Source organism: Chamaea fasciata, unplaced genomic scaffold, assembly GCF_029207755.1.
Source record: "Chamaea fasciata isolate MVZ Bird 193981 ecotype frontalis unplaced genomic scaffold, bChaFas1.0.hap1 SCAF_2, whole genome shotgun sequence".
NCBI lineage: Eukaryota > Metazoa > Chordata > Aves > Passeriformes > Sylviidae > Chamaea > Chamaea fasciata.
The window spans coordinates 40129625-40148832 of NW_027094087.1; the positions used below are offsets into that span (position 1 = coordinate 40129625).

General features: G+C 34.3%; 1 protein-coding gene across 1 annotated transcript in view; it reads left to right on the plus strand.

The window, feature by feature from the left end:
• The window catches only part of CEP126 (centrosomal protein 126), a 37824-nt gene that overhangs the window by 16046 nt on the left and 2570 nt on the right, over positions 1–19208 (plus strand). The window contains 5 exon segments of the mRNA XM_066177417.1: positions 8683–10771; positions 14659–14783; positions 15064–15151; positions 15683–15892; positions 18267–18330. Coding sequence (XP_066033514.1) covers positions 8683–10771; positions 14659–14783; positions 15064–15151; positions 15683–15892; positions 18267–18330 — 2576 coding nt within the window.

Sequence of the window (19208 nt, forward strand, 5' to 3'; positions counted from 1 at the left end):
CAGCTGGAGTGAGGTTCAAAAAAGTTGAATGGAGAGAAAGTATAGTTTGTACAGGCAGTGTTCTTTCTTATTTCTAAGTGTAAAAGAAGGAAGAGAAAGTGTCAACTTATAGATGAGAGCTGATAAAACTGAATTCTTGATAACCACTTCACAAAAAAGAAAAGGGTCTAAGCCTTTTTTTTTAAATAATACCACATTTGCATTTCACAGAGAGTTTGCAAATCCCTCCCTAAATGATGATGCTGAATTTGGCAGTAGCTGCATTAGAACATCCTAGAACTAGAAAAAAAAAATGTTCTCTTTAAGAAAAATATAATAAAAGATTCTTCTAAATGTATTTTAAAACTTCTGTATGGGAGTGTTTTATCAAACAGAATTATCACTTCCTAATTGAATTCTAGGGGAAAACTTCTGTGTCATGCATAATTTTTTGCTTTTAGTTTTTTCTAATTGTTATCATCAGCTTTGGACGCTGCATATAATATAGGGATTTGTATTTCCAAATTAATGTATTTTTGAAAATACCTGTAAAAATTTTTGCTTTTTTTCCAGAAGGTATTTTTCTGCTACCACTAGGGGTTGCTCAGCTTCTTTCCTCTGATGAATAGTTTCAAAATGTAAATATTTATACTTCAGACATTTGGATTTGCTTTCTTGAAATTGCATGCTTTGGACTCTGATTAGAAAAATAGTCAAGAAAGCTATTGACCTTGTTCTGAAGTCTGAGTTTTGGAAGTTTAATACTTGGCTTGTGCTGGTGGCTGATGTGCATGTGTATTGTGACATAGTATTTATAATACTCTTACTAAAAAAATTTATAGTTTATAATTATTTAAAATGCTCTTACTGAAATCAATAGACTTCAGTAGTTTTGATACTTTCTGTTGTCCAAAGTAATTTCTAAAATTAAAGTATTTCACTATGTACATGCTTTGCAACCTAGCCATCCATTGAGATCCTTTGATCGTCTTTGTTTCTGTTTTTACAGGCCCGGCAGGATTATAAAGATTCCTAAAATTCTTTACTTTCCTACAGGATAATAAAGTTCTATGTGAACCTTTATCAGTAGATTTGTTGTGTTCCCTACTTTACATCTCTAAATATTTATACAGATTCATCGGTAAGCCAAGGGTTTTAGTGGCTTCTACCATTTTCCAAAATTATTTTGTGTAAAGTATTGAGAGCAGTAGATTTTATTTTGTGCAATAGTTGCATCTAAGCCACTACATCAAGTTACTGTTTTATGTTCGTGAGTATGTTCCATTTTGAAGAATTTAATATTGCTAACCTCATTCACAAAAAATGGTTTTGTCTCTCCGTCCTTTCCTGGTTTTATTGCATGCATAAATAAAATCTTTAAGGTGGAGCTGGCAGCATAGTCTTTAGCTAAAGATGTGTGCAGCTTTTCACCAAATGACATTAGCCTCAAGGTGCTTAACATTTTTTTGAACTGTTAACTCATTATGTTGAAATTTTCTATTTCTGGTACATGCGTTGAACTGAATAGTTTAAAAAATTTCCACCAAATGGCTCAAATATGACAAGGAAGACTATTGTTCAGGTATTTTTTGTCTTTTTCTTTTCACCACCTTTCAATTTCATGGTCATGCAACATTATTTTGGTCAGTACAATATTTCTAAGCTCTACCAGAAAAATACATTATGCCTGAATTAAACTGATAGCACAACATATTATGTCTATCATTTCATTTTTTAAACAAAATACTTGTAAGTAAGAGCTAATTCAAGACAAAATAGGTACAGATTATCACGTGGAAATTTGCACTCTTCCCTCCTTTTTATGATCATAATCAGGTTACTCAATTAGTATCTGTGAAATCCAAATTTAAATCCCTTTCTGACTGATTTGAAGCAGGATTTTTACCTTGGTTCACTGTTTTTTCTGGGCATATTGTGCAGCCACTGAAGTACTCATTACCATTCTTTCTATGAATACCATTCCCCTTGGAAGAAAACACTTCAGTATTTATTGAGATAGGAATGGAACACTGGTATCATTTCTCAGAAACTGCAAACCAAACCCTAAGCTCAGCAGGTTACTCTTACATTATGTCTAACACAGGAAAAATGTGTATCTTACTGTACTTTGTGTATTTATACATGTTACATGTAAAATCACATAAGTCTTGAAGGAACAATGAAGAATATTTTCGAAGTGATGTTCCACTGAATGATACGGACATCGCCTGCCTTGCAGGAGTTCACTTGTAAGATTCTTAGCTGCGTGTTACTGTGCTTTCGAGTTTAACAATGTTTGTGCAATGGAGATGTTTCAGGTAACTGATGGAAAAACTGTAGTATGACTGGAATGCATTAACCAAAGGTTCCTTCTGCAAGGGGTGTTGTGTCAGTCTAATTCTTCACAGCTGTAGGCAAGACTAGCATGGAAAAAAGGAGTGCTGTGTACGGAGTCTCTCCCAAACATCAAGAACTTTAGAGTGCTCAAGGCTAGTTAGTGGGAAAACAGACTCTGACAGGGAGGGTTAGGGTAAAATGGCATTGAAGCAGAAGTCAAATTTGATTTTGTAGAGATCATTCAACATAGAAATAGGATCATAGAAACAGATTTCTATGGTCACCTTAAATCTAGAAATGTTGGCCATTTTTTTACTTGTAAATGTGAGTGTTAACATTTTTATGTTGATCATTTAAATTATATGAGAGGCCTGAGTGATTTCCTTACTTACTTTCCTCTTGGCAAGAGGAGAGGTGTTCAGTTTTCATTGGCTTTCAACCAATATTGTGACTAATGGCTATCTTCCACATTATTTCAGTAATCCAAAATTCACATGTGTTATAAAGACAAATAGAAACGTATCTCCAGACTAAATTTTTTTTACCCAAATACTCCAACTTGTTTTGATTGTGTGTTCCTCAAGAGTAGGTTTTGAGGTTTTGGGGGAGGCTTTTCATAAAATAACTTATTCTAAGCTTGTGCTGTATAAAATGACAATCTTCATACCTGTCTGGAGTTCATTCAACAGTGTCTTTCCTCAGTTCAAAGCTCTTCTTGAACGGGTAATAATGTAGGATTGAAGCTGAAACAGCTTTTCAGTACAAAAGAGGTTGTTTAAGAGTTAGACTAATACATGGATAAGGTTTTGCTTGTGGATAAGTTATGATTATTATACATACAGCATTAGTTCACAAACCACAGGAACAAGGAAATTGATACTATCCTTTAATATATACCTGTTCCTTTTTTACAAGCATATTGTTTTTTCATGAGAATTTCCATACATATTAATGTGACTCCATTTTTGGGTTTACATTCATATACATGTATCCGTGTGTATATATATATATATATATATATATATATATATGAATGAAATATTTATGTATAGCTATGCACTGAAGTATTTTTACCATACTTCATGACTGGTTTTGGAGGGATTTGTTTCACTGCAACAGAGTAAGATGTTCATAAATGTAGCTGAAAGAAAGGAACAGGGTAAAAAATAGCAGTATCAATTCTTTAGTGTACTGCAGTTACAGTAAGATGTTTGCTTGCAGGAAGGAAGTGGAAGATGTAAAGTTCGTGCATATGGGTCTACCAGGATGATGCATTTATAGTAAAGTGGCATTATCAGTGATAGTATATACTGGTGTCTCAAGGAGATGTTGAAAAACCTATTGATTTTCATGAAGATTAAAGTATCAGTCTTCAAAGTAATTTTGCCCCTTTAGAGATGACAGAGATATGTTTTAGGTTTTTTTAAAAATATAAGACTTTTGTGAATTGGAAAGCAACACAGAATTCAGCACTTTTTTTCTATCCTAGTATTCTGTTTCTATCCTACTATTCTAATGGTGGCCTGGGTACTCAGGGGCCTAATCAATTATTTCATTATTTCTAATATTAATTATTATAAACCTGCAGCAGCACTTCTGTGGTATTTAGTAGCTTGAGCTTTGGGCAGTTTATGCCCCATACTTGCATATCTCCATAAGGAAATATGGTTCACCACAAATAAAGTACAAAATAAAGCAACAAACCAACCACCCAAAATTCAGAGGACAAGGATAAGCAGAGAGTAACTGGGACCTCTTTCAGAAGACTAAAAGTTCTTGTAATAAACAAAGAATTGCAATATTTCAAACAGTGGCAAGATTTAAAAATATTAACTTTTAAATTTGGTAGGCTGTTTAAGAGAAGGTAGATGCTGAAAGCTTGTGCAAGTTCTCATAAATCAAATCTCTGAAGTTCTTAGGAAGAATCTATGTCTTGAAACAGATCTGATTGAAAAAAGTTGAATTTGTAAAACACAATGTAAGTCACAAAAATTTTTTTCAAGATAAGTGATTATATTAATGAAGCATGCAGTGAATGTTGGAAATTACATGAAACTGCCTTATTAGGTAAATTTATTTCTAGAAATATATAAATATAAGTATTAGAAAATGCTCTTAGATTTCCTTTAGGATTTCGTTACATAAATCCACCTTCTGCCCTGGCTGCTGCTGTGCCGTGCACAAGAGTGGGACCATGTTAAATACTCTTCCATCTTTACAAAGTATACCGCTAAAAGAAAAAACAATCCTTTTCCATTGACTACAAAAATGTATATTATTTCTTTAGAAAATAAAGAGCTCTGGTAGGGCAGTTCCTTGGCTGAATGAGAGATTATTTTTAAAATTGTATTCACACACTGATTCATTCAGGAACTGTGTACTGATCAAATAGTATTAATCTATTCTTTTTTACTGATATTATGGCTCCAGTTCATTCAAATCTGTTTACTGTAATCATTAAAATGATTATTAGTTAAACACTAAAGAACTTCTAGAATTCATATTTCATATGTACGCCCAGTGTTTCTCTATGGCTGTTTCCCTTATCATGGTTTTTAATTATGCAATCCCATGCTATTTTTACATTACAAATTTGTGGCATAGTTGATGCCTGCTCAAACTGAATTTATTAATTGGTTAAAAACAAAAAAGGGAACAATGCATTAGGGTTCACACTGCCTCACCATTTAATCATTTAATAATTTTAATAGTATTTATACCTAGCATTATAAATTGCACTCCTGGAACTGAATGACCAGATTAGTGTGTGAGAGTTAGACAGCTGGGAGAGGGTACCTGAGAAACCAGCACTCTGAGTACCAAGATGCTAAAGCAATAGAGAGACAAGTTCAGCTGAAAATCTATTTCCTACACAATATGTATATTTACCTCATATTAAGACTTATTAAGACTGAAAATCAGAACAAAACATTGGTATTCAGTGTTCAGATAACTTTTCTTTTAAAATCTTCTGATAGTATGGCTTACTGAAATTGCCTGCATGCCTATGAAATTAGAAACAAGTTCTTTTTATCCTGAGACATTTGAACCTGCATTTCTAGCATCCTGTGATGATTTTCCAAAGAGGCATAACAGGTCCTTTCAAAGACTCATCAATTTCATACAATCATCATTAGGTAGCTTCTGTGTCCTTAGCCTGGGAGGAGATCAGGCACCTGGGAAAGACAGCGGTGTTGATAATAAGCTTTTCTCTGGTCATCCTACACCTTCATAGCTCCTTTGGTGAGTTTGGCACAATAGAATGGATCTCTTGTATAAGGTAAGCACCAAAATCCTTTCACAGTGTAACTTGCTCTCTTGGGTCTGCCCAGATCTTCTGAGAAATAAGTATTGTGTAGGGCTATGTATATGATGGCTTTCAAACTCATAGAAATGAGATTATTAATTTTGAATGGACTCTCCCATTGCATAGCTGGTAAATTTGAAACAGTTTTTTAGGTACCTCACTGGCTTTGAAAGTTAGTTTTGCATCTAAGTAAGTTCAGTGGTGTCTTTTACTTCACAGTCAATGCCAAGTGTAATATGATAAATATACGCAAATAAAAAGCAAAATATTTCTGTAAAGAAACCAGTTGAAATTATCAAAAGTAGGAAGTAGTGTGAGAAGTGTGAGGGGCCTCAGTTTTTAGAATAGGTAGCATTTTTTCAGGATTTTTTCTTCAGAAGACTGTTCCCATTCACCTCTTGGAATTAAGAGCAGTCAGCACTTCTTTTGCAGCAAATCACTGGCCTTATGAAAGATCTCTTAAGCTCATGTTTTCTCTTTGTTTTAGTGCTTTACTAAACTGAAATTGCTTGACACAGCTGTTCTAAGTCCTAAGACATAAAAGTGACCTCTTTAACTCCTTGGAAGTATTCCTTTCCTAGGGATGTGAATACGTGTGGATGTTAGATTTCATGCATTATAATATAAGATAATGCAGGCTAGAGGCAAACAATAAATTGTACTTATATAACAGGAAAAATGCAAATCCAGTAAATAACAATATAGTAATCTATGAATAATTTGTTTTCTAATCATCCTACAATATTCTCACAGATGAAATACAATTAAGTCATTGGGATTTCCAGGTTTATTTCCCTGCACCTACTGATCACTAAAAAAGGATAGTTGTTGAATGCTTTTTTATTTCTGCAGAACTACTTCTAATTACACATTTTTACAAGGAAATGAGACAATCATTTGCATTAAATAGTAACCTAAAATGGGAAATATGTAAATACTTTAATGAGAATGTTAGGCATCTTTAATGTGTGAAAGGATGAAATTGTATGATACAACAAAATAAATGTAAATGAACTAAATTTGCATGAAGTAATACTGAGTGTGTGTTTAAATGACAACTCCTTCTTTGTTCTTTGGTTTCTAACATTTCTGGACATTACCTCAACTGCGATTTTGTTTTCCATAGGGTTTTGCTTTATAAGGAGCATATTTATTTATATAATGTAGGAACAAGACTATTTTCAACCTCTGGAGCACAACTGCATAGAATGTTTTTATCTTAATTTTTTAAAGTTTGAAATTTTCTTGCACCCTCCAGATTTATCAGCTTAAGATAAACTGCTATCAAGAGAAGGTTTTTTAAAATTGATCTTTACAAAATTTTTCTTCTGTTTAACTGTCATTTGAGAAACACATGTTTTGCTGTACAGGTGCAGTTTCCAAATTAGACAAGAAGCCTGACAGCTGTAATTTTTTTTCAACGTTTTTTTCCCCTTCTAAAATTTTCAAAGTTAGTTCTTAAATTTGGCCTGATACAGAAAACTCTGAGTATATGCCTTTTCCTTATTTGGGGAAGTTCAAGCAAAAGTTAACAATATAATTTAGCCAAAAATAAAGGTTTATAAATAACTAACAGAGTGCTACTTATTCTTTTCTATTAGAAGGACACTGGTTTGTATAGATTTAGTTTGAAAATGTTTCCTAAAGGGATCTTTTCCTATACTTCCTTCTTTGATCTTCTATTTAGTAACTTCATCTTAGATCATAACTATAATGGAAGACTGCACCAACCTCTAAACATTTTGTGCAAGATAAGATTTACTTCAATCATAAAAAGTCTTTCAGGACTTACTAAACTTTTTCTTCTGCAATTTAATATACTTTTACAGCCATAAAATATGCAATATTTAGATGTAACAATTTTATTGGAATAAAAAAATGTTTACTACAAAAATGCATTATAATTCGCAAAAGAATTCTATATTTTTTGGTGAGTTTTCAAAATGTTAATTCTATGTCATTGCTAGGGGATTTATAGTCAGTCATGCAGGTTAATAGATTTTGCTGGTTGAAACATTTTCCATTTGAAGTCACTAATGAAAAAAAATCTTTAACACATAAGATTGCATATCTAATTCAGCTTCTCTTAATTTTTCACATCAGTTTTGTCCTACCTAAGGTTTAAAATGACTTTGCTGCTGAGCTGTGTGAAAGTGAACTTCCAGGAAAGAGTGTATGAGACTGAAAATTGTTGACCTGCTTGTTTTCCTTTATGTTCATGTGTATTTTGAAGTCTTGTACCTAAAAACTATCTATTTTCAACCACGTCAGCATCTCAGTGCTTGGATAGAGGAGTAACAATGAAGAAAACATTTGTGTAGTACATGCACACAGCTGTCCCAGTGGTGTTTCAGATGGTGCCAGTTGCTGCTATTCATCACTCCATTAAAATTTAATGAAAAGGAAGTGGATGAGGAATCCCTTATGCCCTGGGACTTGATCAGTCCTCATAGAACAGGAGATATTTTCTTCTCTCTGAAAGATTTGTAGAAGGAGTTTCACTGGGGGGTTAATCACTGTGGTTATGATAACCAAGAGACATTTCTGTGTTTGCCATGATAACGTTTAACTCCTCATCGCTTGTGGCGCTTTGTATGAAAAGAAATGTACTCAGTCCAGTATTATGGAAAAGTTGCAGTTTGAGGTAGATCTCCTATCAAACCTTCATTTTCATGGATCCTCTTTCAATTTATAATTCAAGTACCCTTACAGAGGATGAAAACCACCCATTCTCATAGGGAAATTCAGAAACAGTACTGTTGTCTAGATAAGTCTGGTTCCTTTTTTAATATTGCAGAATTTATGTATTATTTTAGATTAAATTTATTGCACTATGCTGCTCTCTCCATGGATTTCTTCCCAAACTACTTCATTTTCTTTTGCAATGTAACACACATAAATTTTGACTTGACAGAAGCATTCATGGAGATATGATCCCAAGTCATGAAAACACTAGGCTCAAAATTAATTTGGTCTAAGCTCTCATTAATGAAAAATTATTATCAGCAAAACCACATTTCTGGTAAGTCTGAGAGTTCATTTTTATGCCTGTATTTCAGAATTTTCATCAAGAAGTCAAAGAAACTGATGATTCAGAAAGTCTGATGAGCCTTGACAGTCTTGACACTGGAGAACAAAATGGAAATTGCACAACACAGAGTGAATCATCTTTTACCACACAGTGTGACTGTGCCCTGAATGATCCAGAAAAATGCCAGAGTAGGAATAATGGTTTACTTCACACAGATCAAAGTACTTCTAAAAATGCACATCTAAATAATTGTCTGAGAACTGTAGATTTGCTACACTACCACAACATACTTATTCATGATCTTTTAGCTAAACATAATGTTCTAACTCCTGCTGAACATGTAAACACTTCAGAAGTGGAATCACCTGCTTCTCACAGTTCTGGGAAACAACCTGCAGAATTCTCTGCCTCTGGTAAGCAAAAGAGCTGTGTAAGTAATGCATTTAGTTTTATGCAAAATATAAAAGACAGAAGCAAGCCATCTTCTGGAACAACTAGCACATTTGCCACTGGTCATCCTGTTTTCAATCCGAGCAGAGCCTGGGACAACCCTGATTCTATTCCGGGAGAAAGAATTCAGGATCTGATGCAAGATCAAAGTTTTAAAATGACCCCACAGGAGAGAACTAAATCTATGCAAGCATCCAGTCAACCTATTGCAACATCTGTAATCTTATTTCCTAATCAGGGATGTTCCACTGGCACTCCCAGCATGGCTGATGTATTACCAAAGGACAAAAACACCAGTACAGGCTTCTTAAAAAATACCATAGGAAGTATGACTGAAAAAAAAGAAAATATTAAATGTATGAATAATATTATTTCAGAAACATCTTTATTTCAGGACATATCAAATACCTCAGTTCTGTTGAAAGTTAAGCAACAGAATAATAAAGGAGAAAAGGGAAATATGACTGGAAATATGTCAGTGTTACCTGATACAGAGTTCAATTCTGACACTCCTGCACAGGAAAAAATCCTGAAAAATAATATTCTTGAAAGAAAAAGAGCGAAGTTATTCAGAAGTATCTTAAAGAAGGATTCTAAATATGAACCCAGTCATTTCAAAGTGGTGGTTACAGACCATGGGATCAGTTTTGGAGCTCAACTCATGTCATCTATCAGAGACAGTTTAGAACTGGCAAAAACAAAAAAGAAAAGTGCAGAAAATGAGAAATACAATAGGAAGCTAAAATGGTGTGATCAAATTGACCAGATAATAATAGAAAATACTGAAAAATGCTATGAAAAAAGCATCAGTGAAGTATCTTCTTCACAGCTGCAATGTGTTCAAACTGCAAATAATACTCCTAAGAATAATTTAAGTATTGTTGCTCAGCCTTCAAACCCCATGTTCATAAAAAATCAAGAGGAGAATTCTCATATATCAAAACCAAATGTTAATTACCTATCTCACAATATATTTACATCTACAGGATCTTTTTCTGCTAAGAAAGCTTGGATGGTATCAAAAGATGAAGCAAGTAAACCCCGAGTATGTAGCAATAATGCTAAAATTAAAGAAGTAGATCAACTCAAAAATAAGGCAAAAATAGCCAGAAGAGCAACATCTGTAAGAGTCCAGTCACATTTTATGCCCAAGAAGAAAAGAGGCACTATGATCCAACTGCAGTCAGCCACTGAAGCCAACAAAACTCAAAAAGCTCCAGGGAAATATCTTGCACCTCACCCACCTTCCACACCTCTGCCGGGAAACAGAAGTGTTGAAAACACAGCCAACCCTGGGTGTCAGTCACTGCCGCCTGCCAGCCTACAAGCTACTAGTGCTAGCAGCAGTGATTTCAGTGACAGGCATGTTGTGCTAGCAAATCAGGTTTTAAATAGGAACAGTGCAGAAAACAGTGAGAATACTGCTGGTTGTGCTGGCTTGGCACCTGACTGCAGCACGGCCAAATACGAACCTTGGGCAAAAAGTACTTGTTCTGTAAATAATGTTCAGGCAAGTGCCTGTCAAGATCATTCAGTGACTTGCTCTGAGAGTAAACCCATTAACACAGAAAATGGATTACATCTCCATCATATCCCAGCAGCTGGAAAAACAAGCACCTTCTGGCATGGAGCACATTCTACCCAAGCTCCAAAAGACTCTCCTACTGGTAAGAGTCATGTTTCTGGGTCTGGGGTGGGGGATGTTCAGACAAAAGTCTTCTTCAAATACATCACAGATTTGTTTTCAGTTAAAACATCCAACCTTTCATCCATTCACACAACACAGTCAGTTTTAACAAGCTTTCACCATTTGTCATTCTCATTTCTATTCTAGTGGTGCCCAGAGGCCTCTCAAACGTCAATCCTCATTTCTAATAGCTGTCTGCAATATTAAATGAAAAGGAAGTATTTTCCCTGAGATTATATTCATGACTAATGAGCAAATATGACAGGTGGTCTAAATAATAATATAGGAGGAAGTGACTAAGTTTATACAAGTGAGTTTTACAAGGTAACTGAGAGTGATAGCTTGTTGTCCAAGAGTCACTGCCACATGAGAATGAAAGAAGTTTAGTTCTACTGTGTTTTTAAAATGCTGACACTGTAAATGCCTACAATTACTTAGTCCCAATAATACTACTAAAGCTGAGCAAAAATTTAAAATAAGTTAAAATTAAAGAGCTTTTGCCAGGCAAACTTTGCTCTGCTGGAAGCTATATCTGATTTATAAAGAATTCTAAGAAATTAGAGGACAATCCTGCATTTTTTAAAAAACTAATCTTGGGAAAAATATGAGGCAGAGATTGGTTGGCAAAATACAGGAAAGGTGGGTAAGAATTTTTTGGGAGAATAAACTTTAATGTCCCGGGGTTTACATTTCAATTTACATTTCGTGCTTTTTGATTTGCCTTGTTTGTCCTGTGCAACTTAGCTATATTCTGTGCAGCCTAGCTATATTCTGTGCCTGTGACGTACTTGTAATTTCTATGTAGTATGCTGGTTTGCTTCCTACTGAGGGCTGCAGCTGGAGCTCCTGAAGCTGTAGTCCCTGCTTCAGGTACAAGCACTACTCAGAACTGCTTCACATACTGGGATCACCCCAAGGATTGGCTACACAACTCAAAGATACTTTCTAGCAAAATAATGAATACCCATAATTTTAAACCCCCCACATTTCTAGTTTTATCTACAGTAATACACAGTTTTAATTTGGAGTGATTCAGAAAAACCCTATTGTGTAAGAGCAGATGCAGGCAGGTGAATGTTCTTGGCCTACAGCAGGGGTGGGCAGAGAAAATATTATCTGCTTGTCTGTTCCAGTTCAAAGTCAAACAGATGAGTTTAAGATCTGTGTGACTTAGCCTATTTGATTTTACATTGGAAATGAATGAAGACTTGCATTGCCACGCCTTGCCTCCAGCAGAGATTTTTGTCTCTTGATGTCCTTATCTGCACATCAGATCAATGAGTCAGGAAATGTCCTGGGTCCCAGTTGTGCACTGCTTAACAGCGCCTTCATTGCAACTTTAAATGCTACATCCCCAGCATCACATACCTCCAGCTCTTTTAGAGAGCAGCTGAGTAACTGACTTTAAAAATTTATGTGGATTGCCCTCTCTCAGTATCTGCTTATATTTTGTATTTTAAAAGTCTTCTTTATTTTAAAGACTCTAGATAACTCTTACTGACTTGCTGTTATTTATTCAATTGCCTCCAAATACACATAGACACCATACTCTTGTCCTAAAGTGCTTACAGTGAGACTAAATACTGCACTGCTCTCTAGTAAAATATCTGCAGAGTTCCATGATGTCTGTGAAGACATTGTAGAAAATGTGATCAATTGCAATGCTTTGCCAAATGTATAGAAAGTGAGAACCAGATGAATATCAATGTTGTCCATGAGGATCTTAATTTATTTTGGCTTCCAGGTTGCAAGTTGTATATCTTCTGCCTGACACATATTATAGCATATTATTGTAGCTGGATATTGGAATTTTTAACACCTTTCTTTGTTCAGTCAGTAAAGGCTTTAAAAATGTGTTTAACCCTTAGCCTGTGATAAATATAGGGCTAATTAACATGCTTACAGTTACCTAGCAGTCTACTGTATCTCATTACCTTAAAGATACTATTGATTATTATTATTTTGTCTTATATGTCTCAAAAGAATAGTCTCCTTGGCATTGATCTAGTCTTGCAAATTGATTTAGTATTGATGCATACACATAGAGCAACTTTAAAATCTATTTTTTCAGAAAAAACATTATGTGATTACTAATATACTGGGGTTCTTTTTTTTTTCTTTTCCTTTTTTTTAAAATTTTGTTTTATTTTCTCTCATATTCAATGTAACATGATCATATTTCCTTTCATTTTCAGGTGCTATTCAACACCACGTATCATGTTACAATGACTTGCATATAACTAAATGGCAGCATTTCAAAGCTAATGTGTCCCATGTTACTATTGTTGGCAGCAGCCAGATGACAAGTTTCACATATGTTTCTAGGATCAGTTCTTTTCTTTTTCTATCAGTAATAAGAATTCTGCTTTAATGTCACTGTAATAACCAGAAAAGAAATAAAATTGTGTTAGAATCAGTAAAGCAACTCTTGGTCAAATTATGAACTGCAATTAAACTGCACATGTAAATATTGTGTAAATAAATAGGTAATTTGTCTTCCCAAGTATAAATCAAGTAACTCCATTTACAAATCTAGTAGTAATTGTGTTTACAAATAAGAATATAGTATCTCCTTGGTATGTAGATTCCTGAGCTGCACATGAAAATACTAATTTGCATCTCCAGTTTGTATGCATGAAAGTTTAATTAAGAACATAATTTTAATTTGGAAGCTTGATGCTTCAATTTTAAAAATGTATTGCTACACCAGACAAAACTGAGATGAATTTGAGGTACAGTGCCTAGATTATATTTCTCTCTGGCTGAGAGAAAATGCTGCACAACAGTATTGCTTTTGAAAATTTAGCATAAAGGTGTATGAACTAATAAGACTAACTAAAAAATGCCAAGCTATAAAAATAAGGTTTCAATCCATGACTTTTAAACCTCACAACATCTGTGAGGCCATATCTGGAATACTGTGTTTGGTTCTGGGCTCCTCAGTACAAGAGAGACATGGACATGCTAGAGAGGGTCTAGTGAAGAGCCACAAAGGTGGTAAAGGGACTGGAGCACCTTTCCTATGAGGAAAGGCTGAGAGAGCTTGGAGTATCCAGCCTGGAGAAGAGAAGGCCTTGGGGAATCTTAAGAATGTCTATAAATACCGCAAAGGAAGCTGTAAAGAGAACGGACCCAGACTGTCTTCAGTGGTGCTCACTGAAAGTACCTGAGGAGTGGGTACAAACTGAAACCAAGGAATTTCCCTCTGAACATCAGGAAACTTTTTTTTTTTATTGTGAGAGTGACTGAGAACTGGCATAAATTGCCCAGAGACTTTCTTGAGTCTCCATCCTTGGAGTCACTCAAGAACCATCTGGGCATGGTCCTGGGCAATGAGCTCTATGTGCCCTGCTTAAGTCGAGGCACTGGACCAGATGGCCTCAGAAGGTCCCTTCCCACCTCTACCATTCTGTGATTTTTTGAATCAAATGAACTTTGTGAAATACATGTTTTCTGCACACTACTCTGTAATCTTAATGAAAGTTGAAACAATTAACATATGGATACAATAATTTATCAACAGTGATTTATTGTGTTGGACAGTTAGACTTTAGGATTATTCTCAAAATGCAATTTATTTTCTAAAACATTACTTATTTGATATTTTTTATATCACAGTTCACCTTTTATTCTCCTTTTTATTTGGCAAGACCACCCTGTATCTCTGTACAGACCATCTTTATTATCTGTGATTCAACATGGGGCTTCACTTAAGCTGTTTTTGTCCACATCCAAGACAATTTAAGGAGATAAGGTGTAAATATCTAAATGTGGACAGAGGCATTTACTCACCATTATTAGTTTTGCTACTGCTATATTATGTTGTTTACACATTTTTGTTTTACTTTTGTCTGCATGTCATTTAAGGTGGTATTCCTGTTACAAGACAAAATCAGGGTTTTGACAACTATGAAAATAAACGCCGAGCTTTTTCAGAATGCAGAAGACAAAGTGTTGTCTCGAAAATATGGAAACCTGCTCATCATGCACAGGTTAATATAAAACACTGTAAAAAATAAAAATGTTTCAAAATGGAAGGAGTTTCAGAAATTGTCATTGTTACATGATTTTGAATCAATGTGCTTAATCAGCTTGCTTTCACTGCTAATGAAAAGAATAAAACCAACTAGAATACATCTCTATATTTGTGTACAGTAATATTTTTTTCACTTGAAAACATTTGGTTATATGAAATAATAAACAAAACAAGTTCAGAAGGTAGTATAGTTGCCTTAAATTATACTTAAAATACTCTTACAATATTTTTGATAGAATTCATTATGTGCTGTCCAGCTGCGTCCCATTCAATCTGCATTTGATCCAGTACAAAAGATGAAAAACATCTCTAAATCTGAGGAAGGTATAGTAAAACAACTCTTTTCAGTTCTTTGTTATACATAAAGTAGAATGACAGAATATGCCCACTGTGTAATATGACTTGTGTCTTTTGGCATCAGTGATTCTAAGTAAGAAACGGTAATTAACCTACAGCAATTTTTTTTCCTGTAAATGTAAGATATAGCATCACATAGCATGATATTAATGATTTTATAAATGCATTATAGCATATATTCAATTTTCATTTCATTCCTGTTTGTTTTTAACTGTACGTGTCACATAAAACTATATGATCTGGACAGATATTGCTTGTTATCATTACATATTTCCAAACTCATTAGGACTTGTTGTGGTGCCATTTGTAAGATGCATTAGTGTTCTTAATTACTTCTTTTTTCGAACATATTATGTTTCCTGATTTTTCCACCTTTTTCTTCTTTTAACATCAATTTCATGTGTTTCACAGACCTATGGTCATGAAAACAAGCAGTTTATTTAGATGTTTATTCAAGTGAGCCCTTCTCATTTGAAGTTTCCCCTGTAACCTCTTCAGTTTCAGAAAGCACTGCTCAGTTTCTAGTGGCAGAAGAACTAGCAAGTACACCAATTTCAGAGGCTGAAATCCTGGTAGCCATGGACCATGTGAAGCCAGGCAGCCAGCCCTCACAGCTTAAAAGGGCTCCATGTCCAGGCAGGAGTGGTCTTTCCGTAGAAGAACAGAAGATTTTCCAGTCTCTGGATTGTCTGAATCAAAAGCTACAAAGTAAGTTGAACACTAAATAGAATACTACATCAATTGATTAAATAACTTTATATTTTGTTGCCATAGATTTTTTGGATTAAAAACAGGAATCCTGTAAATAGAAATATTTTCTATTTTGTTTGTTGTTGTTATTATTATTATTATTTGCTAAATTTAGCAAAGAGTGTATCAAAATCAGGAAACCCTTCTTTAAGTCAGTTAAATTAATCTAAAATAATGGTGACTTTGCCTTGGTGAAAAATAACTCTAAATGTGATGGGAGGACACCTTCAGAAACTGGCTCAGCCTAGCTGTAAATGTTGTTTGTAAGAGATGTTTGTCAAAATTGTTCCTGCAAGGTGCATCAAGTGCATCAGGGGCATCAGCCTCACTTGGAAACCTGTTCCAAAGCTTATCCGTCTTGATTTTTTTTTGCAATTCTTTTTGCAAATTATTGCCCTCTATATCATATAGTTTTGCAAATGTAGCCCTTTATAATGAATGGCTTTTCATTTTCTTACTTCTTATATTTTAAAATGTTCCTCTTCTCCATGAATTCTGAAAGGTTAGAAATAATGATTTCTGATACTGCTGCAGATAAATCTAAACGTTTAAGTGAATATTACTTGTGCAACCATTTTAAAAATGTCAGACTTACCTAAGTGTTCTCTAACTTGTTCTTCCTTTATGCCAGGTGGATTTCTTACCTGCTTTATACTGGTGCTCTTTATTATGAAGTTCCCAATCACAGCTTCCATTTTGCTAAAGAATGTGGGGAAAAAGTCTGTACTTGCTCTTGATAATTTTTTCCCCAGTGATTAATTTGCTAGCACTTTCATTAGTCATCCTATGATAACTATTACACTTGAAGAACAAATTTACTTCTTGAGTCTCTTGCTACTTCAGGATTTGCTTTGACCAATGGGATCATACAGATCTGCCATTAAAACTTCACATTAGTTTGGCATGATTCTGGTATTTTGTGTGCTCCATCCTGTACTTGAAATTAGTAGGGACCTTATGACTTAGTCTCTTCACTGGTCTGCTTGGTGTTTTATATGATTGGAATAACTGCTTGCCATTTGTGCTCTACATGGATTTGTCAGCTCTCCTGAATCTTACATTTTCCTTGGACTTTTTTTATATAAAATTTTACATGCCAATTATTTGAGTTTATTAGAGTGTGCTTTCCTAAAGTCTGTTGATTTCACTTTACCAATCTGCTACTTTTCCTTCTGGCCTGCACCATTTCATGGTCAGGTTATCCAAGTTTATCCCCTTATTGACTGAAATCAAACTAAATCAGGGCTTATTAAACTTCTGCGCACTATCTGTATATTTCTACATTACATGGTGAATAGTCTGACTTTGAGGAAAAAGGCTTCAGTTTCCTATAAACTGCAACAGCAGAATAAAATATCTTTCCATTTGTTTAGAAACCTTCTGCAACTGTAGCTTACAATTTGTTCTCTGTCAAACAGTGGTTCAGAATTTCATTTTATCATAACCAGTGGTTATTGCTTCCAGACAAATGGAAATAAAAAAAATCTATTTTTTTTACTAGGGAAGTGTTTCAGTATGATGTGCTCAGGTTAAGGAAGTAGATATGAAAAGAGAAATATGAGCATATAAAACTAAATTTCTGTATAAGTAACAGAGAAACTACAAAGAAGGGAAAGGTAAATTCAGCTAAAGAACTGGGAGCAATAACACTGAAGTTTTCAAAGTATGAAAAGGAAAACTGTAAGAAAAGTACATAGCAATATGAAAGAAACAGTGAAAGGATCATAGGAGTTAACAGATTGCAAATGAAGTAACTGTGAAAGTTAGTGTAATACGTACACTTATGTACGTATCTCAGAAATCTGATCAGCTTGCCTAAATATCTGGGGATTTGAATTGGTAATATGAAGCTGGGAAATTTTACAGGTAGACTTACATGTAAGTGTTGTAGGTATTTATATGTCATACAAGTACATTGCTTTTCTAAACCATTACCTTTTTGCACCCCTTCTTCTGGCTTTGTTTTCACATGTTACTAAATGTTAAAACTGTAGCTTTGTATTGGTCTTCTTATTGAATAGCAGTCAATCACTAGCCAATCTACATCCAAAATATTTGTTGCTGGAGAGAAGATGGCATTTTTTTCTCTAGCTTCAGCTGTCTTTATTGATCCTAATTTTTTTGTTCATATACTATTTAGATGCAAATTTTAAAAATAGAGGTATGGCCTATACTTCAGCAGCTGTTGGTAGGAGAAATAAAACCAGTACTATTAAATTACATTTTCACAATCTTCAGAAAGTTTTGAGCTGAATATTTTACTGTGAACCTTATTTTTATTGAAGTATTTTGTTTATGTAATATTCATTATATAATTTCATGCTTTTTTCAGACGTTCAAGAAGCCATTACCAGAAACCGATTTGCTTCACATGTTTTGCAGATAAGCAACCCTTAGTAAGTATTTAATTTAAATGTGTTCAGTGTTAGTTCCTACAAACTAACCTTATGGCTTATTTTATTGTAAAAGTATAATTGAAAATACTGATATCATTCTGTTCAGCTGGCTTGCCCTATTTTCTGTTTATGTAAAAAAAGCCCCAGCAAACATGAACTTTGTATTACTGTAAGCAGGCTCTAATAGTTTATATCAGACTGCCTCATCCTCTGGCCTAATTTTCATTTGGGTATTTGGAGACGCCTGCTAAATCCAGGAAGATCCAAGAATGTTTTAGGAACAGTAATTTACCAGGGTCCATTTGAAGTATATATAACTCATAAATAATTTGTATTTTGTAATAACATAGAGAGTAAAGGGGTAATTTTGCATAACACTGCATAAAATAATTGTTAATGCAATGAATTCCTACTTTGACCTGAAGATATACTATTTTCAACATGGGATAGGCATTACCTTTCTTCAATAGGAATTTCTATTTTGTTTTGTATATTCTAGATCTTGTCAGTTGGAAACAACAAATTATACCTGGAATGTAAAGAAATAAATAAGTATATGAGTGTCTGAAGTACAAAATTTACTTTTCAGAATTTCAGTGTATGATGCAGAAGTTAGTATTGATAATTCTGTATCATCAGTCTTCTCCAATACTATAAATTTACACTGAAGAAAAATTATAGATGTGACCATATAGTTAGGAAAATAGAATCATGCAATTGTTTTGGTTGAAAAATTTCTCTCAGATCATCAAGTTCAACCATAAACCCCGCACTGACCAGTCCATCCCTAGCCCACATCTTTAAGTGCCACATCTACATGTCTTTTAAATACCTCCAGGAATGTGGACACCACCACTACCCTGTGGAGCACGTTTCAA